The following is an 18,603-nucleotide window of genomic DNA, read 5'->3' on the forward strand; positions in this document are numbered from 1 at the left end:
TACTAGTGGAAAACAAAATATATAAAAATGTCATCAAAGAATAAAATTACAGTTAAGTATATCATCCAATATAATCAAAGTACCTGTTATTTTTTAGAAATGTTAGTTTCTCTAAATGGTCAGTATCAGTTTTTATTTATTAGTATTATTCAGTGCAACTCCTAGTGCTTCAATTTAAAATTCCAATTTGAAACCTTTTCTTAGTCAAGAAAGATTACAGTGAAGTTTATAAATGTTTTAATATTAAAATTCTGAGATGACTATATTTCTAAATATTTTTTAGTATGTCAAAATCCATAATCCTAATTCCAGTATCTCTCATTCTCAGATGGATTTGGGTTAATAAGAATCTTCTTATATTAAAAATTAAACTTTTAATAATAGATACCTATTTTGCTTTAAATATTTTTTTTCAATAGTACATACTCCTAATAGCATACATGTTACGTGTTGTGAAATTTTAGCTTCATTAACTAAACTTTACCTGTCTCTTTGCTGAAATGGTAAAAAGTGCTAAGCTTACAGGGATAATAAAAATAGAAGCAGTAAACAAGAAGTATGAAACTAGACAGAAGCAGATCATAAGAGTTACATATTTAGACTTTTCATCTGGGAGAAGTCAGGGAAACACAGGAAAACGTATTTCTCAACATTCATTCTTAAAGAGGCATTCCACACTGTCCTGAAATTAACTTTTAATAAGTTTTCGGACATGAGACTTATAAAAGAAATCACTGAGCTGGCTAATATAATGTCTAAGTCCTTAACTATCATTTATGATAAATACAAAATGAGTATTTATACGACTGTTACTTATAATAATCCCTTGGTAAAAGCTGAAGGTATAACCTTAATGTCCAGCTCAAGGTAGGTGATTCTGCCAGGGAAATAAGCACAGTCCATATACTTAGGCTTTTAGGAATCGATGGAAAATCTTTAGAGTATCTATCAAGGACAACAAATGTGTAGGTGATCTTCAGGCACCTCTTCTAAATTAGTCCCCTGATAGGAGTTGGGACTGCTCAATTTTCAAAGGTACTGTCTTTGAGGATAGGCTTGGTGTTCTGTGACATAAACTAAAGGCAAATCCCTTTGGAAATCTGATCTTAACTGCTTGTTTTTACAGAAGGTAAGGAGAAAAGTTAGGGGAGAAAGAAAAGGGAAAGGCCTGGTTAATCCTAGGAAAGCAGCCACGTTCTTTCACCTGGCATAGTAGACCCAAGTGTGTGCATGGAAGTAGGCCACAAGGGTAGTGGTAGGTAGAAAAGGCTGGGTTTTTCCTAAGAGGTAGATTTGTATACATTCAGCACTTGAGTATGTATTCATTTCATATACCAGAACTCCTGCCTTTCTTAGCTAATAAGGAACCTCAAGAACTTCTCCATAAAAAATATGATTTGATAGGTATAGCTCCTGATCTGTTTTCCATTAAGACCCTGAAGAGACTGGAAGCAGTAAAATAACTGATTCATCTCGGAAAGGCCTTTACAAGTCCATACAAGTGTCAGTAGCTCTTTGTCAGTTTTTCAGTGACGAGACTGATTTTATTCATGTATTTCAATAATCTAAAGGTACAGGATGACTGTCACAGGTCATTTTCTTATATGTGGTTAACACGTTAAGAAGACATCAACTTTTGTCATTAATACGCAGCTTAGACGAGTTCTGAAAGATAGGTTATAAGCATATTTCTTTTTTTTAGACTGCCAAATAGACATTCATCCACTTGTCTGGCCTTTCTCCTTTTGTCACAGTTGCTGGAGGAAGAGGTCATGAGTGAGCTCATCACTGCAGTTTATCAGGATTGGGTGTAAAGGGAAATGTCTCTTATCTGTTCTCAGTTTTCCATTAGACCATTTACAGAGCATTCCGAAGGCATTCTTGATGTTTTCTTTGTATAAATCCGCAATTTTTGTACCGTCTGCTATAGAACTGCATTCTTTCTATGAAGAACATCATCAGTGTACACATTTCAGGATGTGGCCTCTTAAACATTACGTCCATACCTGGGCTAGTTTTCACAACTGTGCTATGTTATTTTTTAATTGTGATAAAATATATACATAAAATTTACCATTTTAACCATTTTTAAATATTCATTGTTTTGTAACCATCACGACCATTCATCTCTACAACTTTTTCTTTTCATCTTCCCAAACAGAAACTTTACCCATTAAACACTAACTGCCCACTCACTTCTCCCAGCATCCCCCCTGCTCTATTATTTAATGGCACCGCAATCCTGAGGCATAGGTACTATTATTCTTATTCTAGGGGTGAGGAAACAAAGCTCAGAGACTTTGTCCAAGGTCATTTAGTAAGTGGTTAAATGAGGATTCAAGTCCAGGTCTTTCTGCTCTAAAACAGAATTTGCATGGTTCAGAGCCAGGTTTTGTTGGGTGTGCACAGTGTTCTCAAATAACAGGGGTGCGTAAGTGGCTGACATTCAACATTGGGAGATTTCACATACAAAACTGGATTGCTGCCTCCTCTGGAAAGCTGCTGATAATGTGGGCTGCATGCTGTCCCCAGGAGCAGCTGTACGATGCGACAGAGCGGCAGGCAGGGCATTGCACTGGGTCTTATACTGTGGCCCTCTCAACTTCCGTTTGCCATCCTGGCTCTAAAGTCTGTGTTCTCCCAGTACACACTGTGATGCCTGACTCACTAGAGGTCTCCTGAAGAGAACCACCTCCTGGCTGATGTACAAATGAATTATCCCTGGTTCATACTTACCTCTATTCCTGGAACTACATTAGTGAGTGTGTTTTTATGTTTCAGTTGGATTTGCATGTTCAATTTTAGGGTTACCATCACAAGGAAGTAAGAAGACCTTAGGGCAGAAACTGCTGGGGATGCTCCCTTCAGAAAACAGTTCTAAGAAGACCGATGACCAGAATAACCCTCAGGAGGTCTTTAAGATGCTAACAGAGTTGGTTAGTATCTTTGCTTTCCTTTTGTTAGAGGTTGTGGTTAAGTTAATCTTTCTGCTTCCTATTAATTCAACTCTTTTTTTTTTTTTTAATTCTTTAGCACTCTATACTTGCCTTTTATGCCCTTTTCCCAGCTGAGGTACCATCCTCCAGTTTTGATCTTCATCTCTTTAAATTCCCTGCATGCTCTTCCCACTTCTCCCATCCATGTTCTTCCTGTACAAGTTTAAAGCTTCACTTCTGAAAAGAGGGGGCTCCCCTGTAATTAACTGCAGGTACCTCTGTCATCTGCATGTATGCATACAATCCATGCCACTCAGGAATTTTTAAGGTGTACAAGGCAACTTTCTCACACATTATATCCTTTAATCATCACTACAACCCTGAAAATCAGTCCTATTATCCCCATTTCATATATTACTAAACTAAAAGACCCATGCTATATGAACATACTTATCTATAGAAGTGTTCAAGTTATTCTCATATAAATATATAAAAACAATTTCACATATAAATAACTTCGACATTCTCTTGCAGAGGTAAGTACATGCTAATATTATATACACATATACACACACACACACCATGTATATGTTTTTCCCCTTTCTTCAGATGATCTACAAAAATTTCAGCAGAAGGAATGCTGCTTCCTGTTCTTCCTTTAAAAAAAAAGCCTCAGTAATGTGTACCGTATTATTTGGGAATCAGTAAACAATTATTTACATTGACTGACTTGACAGACTGAAGACAGAACATTTATTGACTAACTGGCATATTTTTATTTAATCTTTTTTTAAAAAAGATTTATATATTTATTTTAGAGAGAGCACGTACAGGTTGGGGGAGGGGTAGAGGGCAAGAGAATCTCCAGCAGACTCCCCAGTGAGCGTGATGAGCACTGAACGTGGGGCTCGGCCTGATCTCATGACCCAAGCTGAAACCAAGACTCAGATGCTTAAATGACTGAGCCACCCAGGTACCCATAACTGCTATAATTTTAAATTTTTGTATATGCAGTTGAATGATAAAGAAGAAGCTCTGGCTCATCAAAGAAAAGTTAGTTACATGCTTGCTCGGGCACTGGAAGAGAGAGACACCACCTCAAATGAGAATAAAGAAAAAAGTCCCATGAAAGACAATTTTCCATTAAAAAACCTCTGGGGGAAATCTTCAGAATTCCCTGAACTGCATGATCCTGTATATTCAAGTGTTCAAATTTTAAATTCTGCGGGCTGCATTTGTTCAATCCAACACCTTCACAGAGATCAAAACTGCACAAGAACTCTCAAAAGATCCTGTTCTTTGCCATCAAATATCATGTTTTGAAAATAAACCAGTTGAAATCAGAACCAAGAGCTGTTTCTATCAAGAGACTTTAAAAAAGGACTTAACAAATGTTGCTACATCATTAGAAGTTGTGCAGCTTAAATACTCAAACATTTTCTACAAGAAATTTATTAGTATTATGTTGACATATTTTATAAATTACATTACCATACCTTATTATATTTTCAGTACTTGCCAACATCTTAAAAACAACAAAATGATTTTTGAGAAAAATAGTTACTTACTTAGATTGACTAAAGGGATCTTTGACTGGCTTAAGTAACAATATAAATTAATGCTCTAAGAAGTAACAATGCCTAGGAGTGACTGAATGTTAATTTTTAGATTACATATATTTTGTTTTATTGTATTTTTCAGGATTTTTCATTTGCCACAGAAAGTTTAATAATTTCCTTAACTTCAATTAAAAAGTTATTATGGTGGGACTTTGGCAGAAGTATATTCAAAACATTGTTAGTTACCTTTATAGCTTCTTTTTTTGTTGGTGTGGTGACACTTTGTAGCCAGACCTACACATAATTCTAGCACTCACACCATTCTGATTTACCTTCTTGGTTTTGATGCTGAATTTTAAGCCATTTAATTTTTTCTTTCTTTCTATAAATGTTACATAGTAAAGATCTTTAATAACTCCTGGGAATGTTGCTATATTAATAACATCACAGTTATGTCAAAGGAACTGTATTACATTATCAGAAATTTTAATAAAACTTTTATCTAGTTATGATCTCTAGTAAAAAAGATACATACATGGCTTGGCTACATTACTACTTAAATAGATGAGGTAACAACAGGGTAAAATAGGGTAACAACAAAGTATAAACTATTGTGTTAAAGCAACACCATTTAGTTGGAATTAATAAATATTAATAAAAGATGAAAACTTGGCAAATAAATTTTGCAAAAAGGAGTAATGATGAGGAACTACTGTTACTAGATATTAAAAAATGCATTGTCCTGATAGTAATATAAAGCTACATTATTTAAAACAATGTGGTACCAGTAGGTCAATGGAACAGGATAAAGACCACACACAGATTTAATACATGTAATGATTTAATATGTGTAATGATTTAATATGAAATAAAAGGTAAGAAAAGGAAAGATTTGGTAATGCTCAACAATAACAAACCTGGAAGTGTAAAAAAAAAAAAAATCAAATAAAAAAGGTTCTTTTTTAATGTGTGTGTGTATAATACGTGTATATATATAAAATGCAAATTCATATAAATTGATAAAATTTGGAACACTAACTGAAAAAGAATCTAAATCAACAGTTCACAAGAGGGATTATATATGGTTAGCAAATGTGAGGAGCTATTCAACCACAGTAGAAATTTTAAAAATGTAAATTAGAATGAGATACCAAATTAGCAAAGATCACAAAGATCATGTGAGTACTAGAAATGATGAGGTGAAACAGATCCTTTCATACAGTGTTGATGGGACTGTGTATATTTGAGACCCTGCATTCAATCTTGGGGGGTATACACTCAGAAGTGAAACTGCTAGATCATATGAAAATGCTCTTTAAAAATTTTTAAGGAAAGGCCAAAGTTTTCCACAGCAGTGACACCATTTTACATTCCAACCGATAATGCACAAGGGTCCCAACTTCTCCACATCCTCATCAACACTTGTTATTTTCTGGGATTTGTTTTTTTTTTTTTTTTTGATAGTAAAGATCCTAACTGGTATGAAGTGATATCTCATTGTGGTTTTGACTTGCATTTCCCTAATGATTAGTGATGTTGAGCATCTTTTCATGTGCTTATTGGCCATTTCTATATCATCTTTGGTGAAATGTCTATTCAAGTCTTTTGCCCATTTTTTAATATTTTTTTATTGTTGAGCTATCTTATCAGATATATGATTTGCATCTTTTCACTCTGTGCTTATCACTCCTTTGATACATACAAGTTTTAAATCTTGATGTAGTCTATTTTGTCTTTTTAAAGAAAGCAGAGTTTTCTCTCTTGGTAGCAAAGAAACCAGATTCTAAGCACACCTGTTGGCTTATAGATGGAGAATACCATGTGACAAGGCATGTGGACTGCCTTAAGAAGCTGGGAAAGGCCTCTGGCTGACAGCTACCAGGACAGGAAGCAGGTGCATTAAAATTGCATGAAATGAATGAGTTTGGAAGCCAATTCTTCCCTAGAAACTCAGATCAACTGACATCTTGATTTTGACCTATGCAAAAAACACAGTTGGGCCAGGTCAGACATCTGGCTTACAGAACTGTGAGCTAGTAAATTTGTGTTACTTTAAGCTGCTATATTTATGGTAATTTTTATACAGCACAAGAAAAATAACAGTCCATAAAGCATGAGTATGTAGTGTTATATACATAATATATATTTTTATATATTAAATGGATATTAAATAAACTAGATTTATATGTATTAACATGGAAGGAATTAAAGTTTTGAGTAAAAAAAATTATGAGATGTACAGCCTATCACTCATAAAATTTTGAGACCCAAAACAATACGGTGTATTATTACACGTATTTTTATAAAATAGCAGTATAAAATCATGGAAGGACACACTCATTTCCTGAGAGTCACTCTCCTTTCGGGAAGGTGAAAAGGAAAAGAATGGAATGACATATTAAAGGGACCTCAATTTCACTTGTAATTTTTTCTTTTTTTCCTATTTAGTATATTAACATTTGTTAACTTTAGGTAGGAGGTATATGCTACATTTCTATTACTGCTTCAATTTTTGAATACTACCCCTGCTACTACAAATCTGTGATGCTATGTGGGCCAGATCACCAAAGTAACTGATGATTATTTTTATTAAGGTTTCCTTAATGCATTTTCAATTCTACATTTCAGAGAATTGAACTTAATCTTACTTTTGTACTCTCATCAAAAAAATCAGAATTAAGTTTGTTTTAAAATACATTTAATAAAAATAATCCAGTTTTACATATTTTACATGTGTGGAATATTTACAAATTCCTTCTACAGCATTTACTAAACGTTTACTATTTCTCCATTATTTGCCTTGACTATTTCCTTCAGTAGTAAAATACTGTCCAGTGATCTCTGTAACTAAAAAATTAGCTTCTTGGGTAATCCTCCTAGGTGAAAAAAAAATGAGGTTGTTCACATTTAATCTTACAGCAATTCTAACCAGTCACTGCATTCCAACTACATTCATTTTACTTGCTTTGATTTGCTAATAAGACTTATTTAACATTAAGCATACAGTATACCAGTAAAAATTTATGAAGAAAATAAGGTACATATTGATAAGTTCTCGCAACTCTGAGGTATACTCAGAAGTGTCCATATCCTTTTAAAAAGCTTGATTTAATTATTTTCAATGGAAACAAATAACACTAAAATACCACATTCTGTACCACACTTCCGAAACAGCTCACAATCTACATTTCTTAGCTGCCCCTCGGTCACTAGCTATATATTACCTACTCGGAGTTTTCTGAATTCATTTCTTATGAAAATGAAAGTTTTACCTTGTTCCAAGGCCTGTGTTCTCTTCCGTTTTGTTGCTACAGCTGGATTTGACTGCTCCTTTAGAGTTTCCAATGGACAGTTTGGTCTTGGCAGCTGACATCCAGGTGTTGGCCCTGGCCGATTACTGAAATATTTAGTTTTCAATGCCTTGAAAAAGGAAACATACCAAGGAAAGTAGCATTTTAAGTGAGTATCTGAACTGTGTTTAAGGAAATCTAACCTCCAGGGGCGCCTGGGTGGCTCAGTCGTTAAGAGTCTGCCTTCCGCTCGGGTCATGATCCCACGGTCCTGGGATCGAGCCCCGCATCGGGCTCCCTGCTTGGCTGGAAGCCTGCTTCTCCCTCTCCCACTCCCCCTGCTTGTGTTCCCTCTCTCACTAGGTCTCCCTCTGTTCAAAAAAAATCTTAAAAGAAAATCTAACCCCCAGAATTGTTGGGAATATTAAAAACACTACGTGAATACCCCACTTCCAAAACGAAATTAATTTCAAGAATTTAGATGAGCACATTACTACAAATAGACATATAAGAGCTTAAGATCAGCTGATAATTCCATTACCATAAGAAAAAGACACTACTTTAAAGATTTTATTTGACAAAGCCAGAACACATTTTAAAAAATGTACTCTATCAAAATACAACCCACATAAATTGTCACAACTAGTATTTTTCTATAAATTTCGAGTTTTACTATTAATGAAAACAACTTTCTAGATAATCTGACCTAGTCTCAAGTTTCTTATGATGGAGGTAATAAATATATGTGTATGGATGGAAAGGTAACGAGGTATTCTAATGGTAAAATATCTAGCATGTATGTATTAATGTAGCATCATGTACTGCCAAAAAGAGATGGCCTATAGAAATAAATGTAGTAAACAATGATTTGGTAGTCTGTAATAAACTTAAGTGAAAAAAAATCTACTTTGTATTCTTGGTATATTGTACATTAACATCATTTGTTAGATATGAAAACCTGTGACATTTCATTTTAATCAGAGTCTTACTTTATGAAGCCAAATCATTGTACTGTGATGCATTCCTTCATTTCCCTGCTCCAATTTTAAGTGTTTGTGACATTATCCTTTTTTGTTTTGTGCTTGTTTTTAAAACAAAGAAATTGGATTTTGCCCCCCAATCCACAGGGCTTTTATTTTTTTGTTTGGTAACATTCTCCCTTCTTTTATAAGAGCAGATATTCTTGGTCTTCCTAATGTTTTTTGAGTTTGATTCTTATTTCCCTTAAACAAGGGTATCAATGTTTGTTCTATTTACAGTATCTTTCAATCTCTTGTAAGCATAAGTTGTATTAAGAACTATACGGGGTGCCTGGGTTGCTCAGTCGGTTGAGTGTCTGCCTTCAGCTCAGGTCATGATCCCGGGGTCCTGGGATCAGGCTGCATGTTGGGCTCTCTGCTCAGCAGGGAGCCTACTTCTCCCTCTCCCTCTGTCTACCGCTCTGCCTGCTTGTGCTCTGTCAAATAAATAAATAAAACCTTAAAACAAAAAACAAAACGAAAAGAACTATATGATTTTTGGGGTGCCTGGCTTGTTCAGTCACAAGAGCACACAGCTCTTGATCTCGGGGATTTGAGTTCGAGCCCCACGTAGGGTGTAGAGATTACTTAAAAATAAAATCTTTAGGGCACCTGGGTGGCTCAGTCGTTAAGGGTCTGCCTTCGGCTCAGGTCATGATCCCAGAGTCCTGGGATCGCGTCCCGCATCGGGCTCCCTGCTGTGGGGAGCCTGCTTCTCCCTCTCCTCCCCACTTGTCCTCTCTATCTCACTATCTCTGTCTCTCTCTCTCAAATAAATAAAATCTAAAAAAAAAAATAAAATAAAAAAAAAATAAAATCTTTAAAAAAAGAAAAGAACTGTATTATTTTCTTCCCCATTATCACTTTCTGACTATGACAATGATCAGGATGCATACTGGGACTGTATTTCATGGGGAAAAAAACCAAAACACTTTTGGCATTAGGCTAGCACAAACCTAATTGAAATAACCATTATCTTAACAAGTACAGAACCCTTATTTTTTCTTCTCTAGGTAAACTACTTGAAAGCCAATTAATTATGAAATAAATATATATTTATATGTTCCTTAACAAAAGTAAATTCTCCTGTTGTTATGTGTGCTTGATGTAATTTAGTATCAGACTGAACAGCTTGTAGCCTGGGGACAAGATAAAATTTGTTATTCCTTAAAACAAAAACACATCTTTACAGTACTTAAAGAATGTTAGAAAATCTTAAGAAATTCTACTTTTATCTATGCCAGAATTAAGATTATCCTCGTATTTCCTAATATAAGAAAGATATGCTAAAATACCTGTGTTGCTGTAATTCGAGTACATGGGTTAAATAAGAATAAGCCTTGTATGAGATCTAGCAAGTCGTCTCCTGCTGCAATGAAGATGTGTTGTAACGGGATTCCAGGAAAACTCTTAAATGTCACGAAATCTGGAAGACTACACATGTCCTGTAAAAATATTTATAATTCAAACTTAAGGACTGAAAGGCATATAGTTCTGAAATGAAGAACTAAAACTGTCAAATGGAGAATGTAATGATTTCCACTGAATTGCTCTGCACCACTGTCAGGAATCATTTGGTCAGATTCAGTGGCCATCCGGGGCGCTGGACTTTCCATCCTGGAACCATGGCCCAGTTTGTTCATAATCTTGTGGAGAAGACCTGGTGCTGTGAACGCTGCTATGACTTACTTCAAAACCTTGATTGACCACATTTTGGCACTATGGCAAGGTTGAACTGGTTCCTCTAACACCTGCTGAGATTCCTATAGCTATTCAGAGCTTGAAAAAAATTTTACCGCAGTTTCAATCAGAAGGTAGAGTCTGATTAAAATTTCTCTTTTCTAGTATTTATTCTCAGGAGATGGGCTGTAATAGGGTTAGGAAAATCTAAAGGTTTACAATTTTAATTTAAGAATAAACAAGTGAGGGGTGCCTGAGTGGCTCAGTCAGTTAGGTGTCTGCCCTTGGCTCAGGTCATGATCTCAGGGTCCTGGGATGGAGTCCTGCATCAGGCTCCCTGCTCAGTGGGGAGTCTGCTTCTCCCTCTCTCTCTGTCCCTACCCCCGACCCCCTACCCCCTTCCTCGTGCTCTTTTTCTCAAATAAATAAATAAAAATTTTAAGAATAAACAAGTGAGATTATCTTACTGAACTGTAATATATAAAATTTAGCAACTTAAATTGGTGTAAATTTTACCCAAAATTTTTCTTTTTTGTAGACAAGGTAATGGGTTAAAAATATTCATGGTACTGAGACATCTTAACTGTTGGTGAAAATTCAATATACCCTAAATCCACCGAGATGTTGATAAACATGAAATACCCATCAAATGAATTATCATGCAGCTGTTAAAAAGAAAAAGGTCAGTAATAAATATTAAGTAAAAAGAGCAAGTTGGTTGCAAAACAATTATATGGTATGATCCCATTTTTATTAAGAAAAGACAGAATATGCAACTCTATGTTTATGTGCTTGTATATGTATCCTCATAGCGAGACTTTCCACCAAATTGACAGTGATTAACCCTGGAATGGGAACTACTGGGATGGAGAAAGGGCAACATGTACAAAGAAGGCTGGACAGTATACCACAATTTTAACTTTCTATTTGATATAAATTTTTCAGAGTATATATTACTAGTAAATTAAGACAATGAATACACTTAAGTAATATCTACATGACATCAACATGAAGAATCCTAACTAAATTTCAAAGAACATGTAGGAAGGCTTACAGGCCACTGTTCCTCAGTTGGTGTGCCCAAAGTTTCAAATATTCTTGTTAGTTGATCAAGGTCTGAATCTCCTGGCAAAAAAGGAACCTGAAAGAGTGAGATGCAGGTATTTCAAGGTGGTTTATAATAGTTATACAAATACTACTATAAATTTAATAAAAAACCTAAACTATGGGGCGCCTGGGTGGCTCAGTCGGTTAAGCGTCTGCCTTCGGCTTAGGTCATGATCCCAGGGTCCTGGGATTGAGCCCTGCATCGGGCTCCCTGCTCAGCAGGAAGCCTGCTTCTCCCTCTCCCACTCCCCCTACTTGTGTTCCCTCTCTCGCTATGTCTCACTCTGGCAATTAAATAAATAAAATCTTTAAAAAAATACAAAACTAAACTTTAACAAAAATCAAAATGTAGTCTGAGGTATACTAGATGTGGCACTGGATCCTACCACTGCTAACCAAATAAAGAGCATCATGTTTCCCATTTTATTCACTCCAGAGATCTTTAATAAACACCATGTAATAGGTACTGTGCTAACTAATTAAACCCTAGGCATTTAAAGAGGGAACAAGACAAGGACACTTGGGCGGCTCAGTCAGGTGAGTGTCCAACTTTTGATCTCAGCGCAGGTCTTGATCTCAGGGTTGCAAGTTCAAGCCCCACACTGGGCTCCACATTGGGCATGGAGCATACTTAAAAAAAAGTGAACAAGACAGTCCTTGCTCTCCCATAGGGTGCATGTAGGGAATGCTGGTAATACAACTAAAGGGGCATCTGCCAGATGATGTTTTCAGTGAGAGCAGGATACTAGCATACACAGAACAGCACCTAGCCCACTCTAATAGGTCAAGGAAGGCTTCCTAGAGGAAGGAGCAGAGAAAGCTGAAAGATAAGAGTTAGCCAGAGGAAAAGTGTTAAGACGGAGGAAAACTATTCTAGCTAAAGTACAGGAGCAATGGTTGCCAGGCAGAAGAACATCTATATTACAATCTTATTTAAATAATATCTTGGCATACTATTTCTCTGAAGAGGTATAATGCAAACTTTAAAAGGAAAAGTGATTACAAGTTAAAAATTAGAAACTAATAAATAATTAAAATCCTTGCTATACACAGACATTATTTTCCAATTCATTCTCAAACATCTATGTAAATACATAGGAGAGTAAAAAAGAGTTTGCTCTGTGAATAACAAGAGGCCTTCCATACTGTTAGAGGCCTTGAGAAAGTTTATCAACTCAATGAGAAGATGAGATCAAGTACCAGCTTTCCAACATTTCTATTACTGTGGACCACTACCACCACCTCCACCAACCCCTGTCAAAAAAGCATTTAACTCTACCAGTTATCAATTTATTCCAAGCTCACCCTTTTTGCCTTTTCTGAGAAAATAGATGTGGACCTTTAAATGTGTTTCTTCTGGCAGCTGAAGCTCTGTCAGTAGAGGCTGCTGGAGAAACATTGTAGGAAGACTTCTGCTTCCTGGTTCTAGCTTATATGCCCAGCCGACTCCTGGGGCACTCTCAGCTTCTCTAGCAACAGGTTCCCATAACGGTGGGCACCTTCTTCAGTGCCCAGTGCACAGAACCGCTTCCCTCTACAAAGGGTTGTGTAGCAGAGTGCCTCCAGAAAACCATCTCTCCCAGAATAGCTTTCCTCTGCATGTAAGAGGACAGATTTTCAACAAGTTCTGCCAACACAGCTCTACAGCAACTTCTCTATCATCCAGTGTGCCACACTGTGCCCTTTCCAAGGTCTCAGTCCCAGCGTCCTCTTCCTTGGGTGCTCTGTCTCAGTCCTAGGGTGGCTGCTCCGGTTGACTATTCGTATATTCTTTAAAATATTCTCTTTGCTTGCTTGCTTTTTTTTTTTAAGATTTATTTATTTTAGCAAGACAGAACTTGCACTCGTGGGGGCGGGCGGGTAGGCAGAGGGAGAGAGAGTCTTAAGCAAACTCAGTGCTGAGCACAGAGCCCAATACCTGAGATTGCAACCTGGCAGAAACCAGGAGTCAGACACTTAACCAAACGCACCACCCAAGAACCCCTCTCTTTACTTTTTATTAGTCAATCTGTCATTATTCCAACAGCTAATCATAGTTAACTCTTAATATTAAACTTCCCTCTTTAATATGTGGTTTCTATTTTCTGACTGGATCCAGATTTAATACAATCCCTATGTATAACACTGGACTATTATGTATATATGAAATGTGCACCCAAAAAAAGAAACCTGAAATTATATTAACACTGCATGACTATTTTTAGGCATGCTAATATTTTCTTCTCATACTTCAAAAGATAATCTCCTACTTTGCAGACTACTAAAGTAAATTGTACTATAAGATCTGAAGAGGGGGGCCTGGGTGGCTCAATCGGTTAAGCATCTGCCTTCAGCTCAGGTCACGATTCCAGGGTCCTGGGATCGAGCCCCATGTTGAGCTCCCTTTCCTTTTGCTCCCCTCTCCACTTGTGCTCTCACAAATAAATAAATAAAATCTTAAAAAAAAAAAGATCTGAATAAAGGGACACTCATCATCATAGCCTTATAATTTTGTGGGCAAGCTGGCAATTTAATCAGATTTTAAGGATGGGTGTTTTGGTATGATGTAAAAAAAAATTTTTTTAGTATTTATTTACGTAATCTCTATACCCAATGTGGGGCTCAAACTCATGATCCTGAGATCAAGAGTCACACGCTCCAAGGTGCCTGTGTGGCAGTCAGTTAAGTGTCCGACTCTTGGTTTCAGCTCAGGTTGTGATCTCAGGTTTGTGAGATCAAGCCCTGCATCGGGCTCTGCACTCAGCATGGAGTCTGCATGAGATTCTCTCTTTTCCTCTGCCCCTCCTGCTCACGCTGTCTGTCTCTCTAGATAAATCTTAAAAAAAAAAAAAAAAGTCACACACTCCTCCAACTGAGCCAGTGAGGCGTCCCATGATGTAAAATTTTTAAGTTATAATGAGCTGCCTAATGTGTGGACTTTGGATCTCAACTTGAATAAACCAACTATAAAAGACATTTATGAGAAAAAGTGGGAAATCTGAACACGGACTGGTATTGATTTATCCTTCCTTTTCTTGAGATGATAATGGTATTGTAGTCATAATAAAAAAAATTCTAATCTTTTAGAGACATAGTAGTATGAAGAAAATAGCATGATATCTGGGATTTGTGGCAAAAAAAAAAAAATGTGGTGTGAGAGAATTATAAAATAAAGCTGGTCATGTGTTAAAAACTGTTGAAGCTTGTTGGTGGGCACACTGAGGCTCATTTTTCTCCCCAGAGACTCCCCTGCTGAAACTCTCATCCCTTCTGCTTCAATCTGGACTAGTTGCTTTCTGGGCCTGATGTACACCTGCTTCCTCAGAACTTCCTTTCACTATTAAATGAGGAATTCTATTCACCCCTTTTCTGTACTCAATCTCATGTTCTCCGGATCCTACATCTTTTTTTTTTTTTTTTAAAGATTTTATTTATTGGAGAGAGAGGGACAGTGACAGAGAGCACACAGGTGGGGAGGAGAGGGAGAAGCAGGTTCCGCACTGAGCAGGGAGCCCAACGTGGGGCTCAATCCCAGGACTCTGGGATCGTGACCTGAGCCGAAGGCAGACGGTTAACCTACTGAGCCACTCAGGCACCCCTCGGGATCCCACATCTTTCTCTTGATTTACTCTCATGTAATAGCACAGCTTCCAATAAATTCCTAAGAAAGGAAGCAGATGTAAAATTTTTAGTGTTATAAATTGTATTTATTCTCAAAGCTAACTGAAAATACAAAAGGGCACAAAATTCTAGGTTGAAAATTATTTTCCTCCACAATGTGTTCTATTGTCTTCCAGATATCATTGCTACTATTGAGAAGTCAGACGCCATTCTTTTCCCTAATCCTTCATTATGGTTTCTATGTAAGCTCTCCGTTTTTCCTCTCTGTGGAAATAAAGTATTTTTCTTATACTCTGGTACTCTGAAATTTCACAATATGCCTTGGCATGGGTATTTTTTCATTCACCGTGCAGAGTCTTTTTGGCACTTTAAGTCAATTCATATCCACCAATGCTGGGCTATTGTCTTGTGAATTTCCTATCTTATATTTTCTTTGTTCTTTTTTGTTATATTCTAGGATCAATCCTGGATCAATCTGCTAGTTTTATTTTTTGGTCCTACTTGATGAAAGAATTCTTTAGCTAACTTTTCCAATCTTTCCACTGTTTCTATTTGCTTTTAGTTACCCTATGTGGAAATTTTCAAGTATCCCTTATTCTTTGACTGTTCCTTTAGTAATAGAGCATCATGTTCTTGTTTTACAGATGCAGTATATTCTCTTAGTTCTCTGAAGGTGTGGTAGGGGTGGAGGGTTAATTTTCTTCTGCTACCTATTTTCCCAAGTTTCTTTTTTATTTATTTTTTAAAAGATTTTATTTATTTGAAAGAGAGTGAGAGAGAGAGCATGAGCAGGGAGAGGGGCAGAGGGAGAGGGAAAAGCAGACTCCCTGCTGAGCAGGGAGCCGGAGCGGGACCCTGGGATCATGACCTGCGCTGAAGGCAGACACTTAACCGACTGAGCCACCCAGGCATCCCATATCTAATGATCCTTGCCAATTACCTTATAATTCCTACATGCTGGAAGCCTTCATTAAATATCTGGAAATCCTTGATAACTATGTGGTAATCACTGACTAACCATTCAAGGGTAAGGTATTAAAAACATTGATTAGAACTCAAAGGCTTTCTCTAGAAAGACTGGGTGGGGAGTTTAATGCCAGTTATCTGTGGATCTATTCTATGGGGCCACTCAGTTCTTCCAGTAAAAGATCCTCTAATCTTTTGCCTGGGTTAAAGAGTTACTACAGCTTATTACAAAGGCTACCAGCGTTCTGGGAGCTGAGCAGGGACCTACATTGAAGGTTTTACTGTTCAGTGTACAGACTTTTATGTAATTTGCATGTTTTCACCCACATCCTCCACTGTGTCTAAGAATGGCTATGTCTGGAGATTTGTGTTTCAATTTCTTTAGAAAATAAACCTGTCTCTAGTGGAGATATAAATAAGGTGGAAGTACAGTTGAACAAAGGGACATGACCTAGCTGTGTAGAGGGACCCTGGTATTAACTGCCCATATACAATTTTTTTTGACCAACCCAGTTTTTAGTCTTATACCTCATTATTGTCATCAATGATCACAGGTGCTTCTCAATAACTAAGCAACTTTAGCATTCTGTGTGCCAAGCCAAAACTGCCTCTAGTTGGCCTCTTTTTCTGTAAAATTTAAGCCGCCTTCATTTCTGGTTTTACATCTTCTGGCATAGTATTATGGGCATCTCCTAGTTTCAAACATGGCCTTTATATACCTTTTTCGAGATAATTTATTAAGGGTGGGGGGGGAGTTTTTGCCCTGCCATATTGAAAATCTTTAAGATATAATTATCACTTGGGCGCCTGGGTGGCTCAGTCGGTTAAGCAGCTGCCTTCAGCTCATGATCCCGGGGTCCTGGCATCGAGTCCCACATTAGGCTCCCTGCTCAGCAGGGAATCTGTTTTCCCTCTCCCTCTGCCCCTCACCCCTGCTAGTACTCTCTCTCTCAAATAAATAAAATCTTAAAAAAAAAAAAAGAATGAAAGAGAGTGTGAACAGTGGGACAAGGGTGGGGAGGGGTAGAGAGAGAAAGAGAATCCCAAGCAGGCTCCACACGACCCTAAGATAATGAACTGAACTGAAATCAAGAGTCGGACACTTAACTGAGACACTAAGGCGCCCCTCCAACCTGTTTTTTTTTTTTTTTTAAGATTTTATTTATTTATTTATTTGACAGAGAGGGAGGGAGGGAGAGAGAGAGGGAGAGAGACAGCAAGAGAGGGAACAAGCAGGAGTAGTGGGAGAGGGAGAAGCAGACTCCCTGCCGAGCAAGGAGCCCGATGTGGGGCTCGATCCCAGGACCCTGGGATCATGACCTGAGCCGAAGGCAAACGCTTAATGACTGAGCCACCCAGGCGCCCCTGTTCATTTTTAACTTGTATCTCTCCACTTATTTTCTCAATGGAATGATAATTCATAACATTAGGGGCTATTTTTTTTTTTTAAAGATTTTATTTATTTGACAGAGAGAGACACAGCAAGAGAGGGAACACAATCAAGGGCAGACGGAGAGGGAGAAGCAGGCTTCCCGCCGAGGAGGGACCCTGATGTGGGGCTCGATCCCAGGACCCTGGGATCATGACCTGAGCCGAAGGCAGACACCCAACGACTGAGCCATCCAGGCGCCCCAGGGGCTATGGTTATATCTTGGTAATGAATGAACTGTGTTTGGGGGAGCTGACAGATTCTCAAATGTAAACTCTGTGTTTTCGTGAGTAGCAGAGCTGTCACACAGCTCATCCACAGGACCCATCACTAGCACAGGGATTACTATTCATCTTCAAATCTAAATGTGTGTTTCTTCTGCAAGCACCCAGAGGAGCGAGCTTCTCCAAATGATGCAGAGAACTCACACCAAACTAAAAAAGATGTTTGAGAAGGTAACTTTTCTTTGTGGCATATAGAAGCTATTTTCTGTGTTCAAGGAACTAAAAACCTGTATTTTTATGTCTCTGATTCACATTTCTTTAAATACATATCACTTGAGGAGAAGAGTAGGGGTTGGAAACTGGAAGGCAGGGAGGAAAACACTCTCAGCTTCAGAAGGATTCCCCAATATTCCTTTGCCTTCATCATTCAGAAAGGCTAAACTAAACTTTATAGCTCAAGAAAAGTCTCTAAGGCACCATCTTTCTCTCCAGTGCGGGTAGCGAGACGATGTTTTATTTTAAGATGGTTCTAGTCCAGAGAAATGCTACGGGACCACCACATCTACTTAGTTTGAACAGAACTAAAATAATCTTACCCACACTCTGCTGAGAATGCAGCTGTGGTGGCTGGTGTTACAAATCTCCTAAAGTGTAATTTTTAACAGCCCCAAACAAAAAAAGTCCCAGGACTACAAAAGTGCATCCTAACACTTTTAGTTACAGCAGAGATGTTACAATATTACAGCCTGATGAGTTTTATTATAATTTTATTTTAGATTATAGAAATGAGCTA

General features: G+C 37.5%; 2 protein-coding genes and 1 pseudogene across 10 annotated transcripts in view; 2 read left to right on the forward strand and 1 right to left on the reverse strand.

Moving 5' to 3' along the window:
- The window catches only part of CCDC125 (coiled-coil domain containing 125), a 34,431-nt gene extending 22,900 nt beyond the window's left edge, over window positions 1–11,531 (forward strand). For 3 of the 4 annotated variants that reach the window (XM_032404271.1, XM_032404272.1, XM_032404273.1), the window contains 2 exons: window positions 2,806–2,936; window positions 3,951–5,963. In XM_032404271.1, the coding sequence (XP_032260162.1) occupies window positions 2,806–2,936; window positions 3,951–4,259 (440 nt within the window). In that variant the 3' untranslated portion in view covers window positions 4,260–5,963. Of the gene's footprint in view, window positions 1–2,805; window positions 2,937–3,950; window positions 5,964–11,022 lie in introns of those variants that run through there. The other variant, XM_032404274.1, reaches the window with a different exon arrangement.
- The window catches only part of CDK7 (cyclin dependent kinase 7), a 49,029-nt gene that overhangs the window by 15,872 nt on the left and 14,554 nt on the right, over window positions 1–18,603 (reverse strand). For 3 of the 6 annotated variants that reach the window (XM_032404275.1, XM_032404280.1, XM_032404279.1), the window contains 4 exons: window positions 11,539–11,625; window positions 10,100–10,249; window positions 7,768–7,915; window positions 6,084–7,371 (listed from right to left, as the gene is read on the reverse strand). In XM_032404275.1, coding sequence (XP_032260166.1) covers window positions 7,343–7,371; window positions 7,768–7,915; window positions 10,100–10,249; window positions 11,539–11,625 — 414 coding nt within the window. In that variant the 3' untranslated portion in view covers window positions 6,084–7,342. Of the gene's footprint in view, window positions 1–3,045; window positions 3,174–6,083; window positions 7,372–7,767; window positions 7,916–10,099; window positions 10,250–11,538; window positions 11,626–18,603 lie in introns of those variants that run through there. The other 3 variants (XM_032404277.1, XM_032404276.1, XM_032404278.1) reach the window with 3 other exon arrangements.
- LOC116632356 lies at window positions 10,258–10,765 on the forward strand (annotated as a pseudogene).

This window comes from Phoca vitulina, unplaced genomic scaffold (assembly GCF_004348235.1).
Source record: "Phoca vitulina isolate PV1807 unplaced genomic scaffold, GSC_HSeal_1.0 scaffold6, whole genome shotgun sequence".
NCBI classification, from domain to species: Eukaryota; Metazoa; Chordata; class Mammalia; order Carnivora; family Phocidae; genus Phoca; species Phoca vitulina.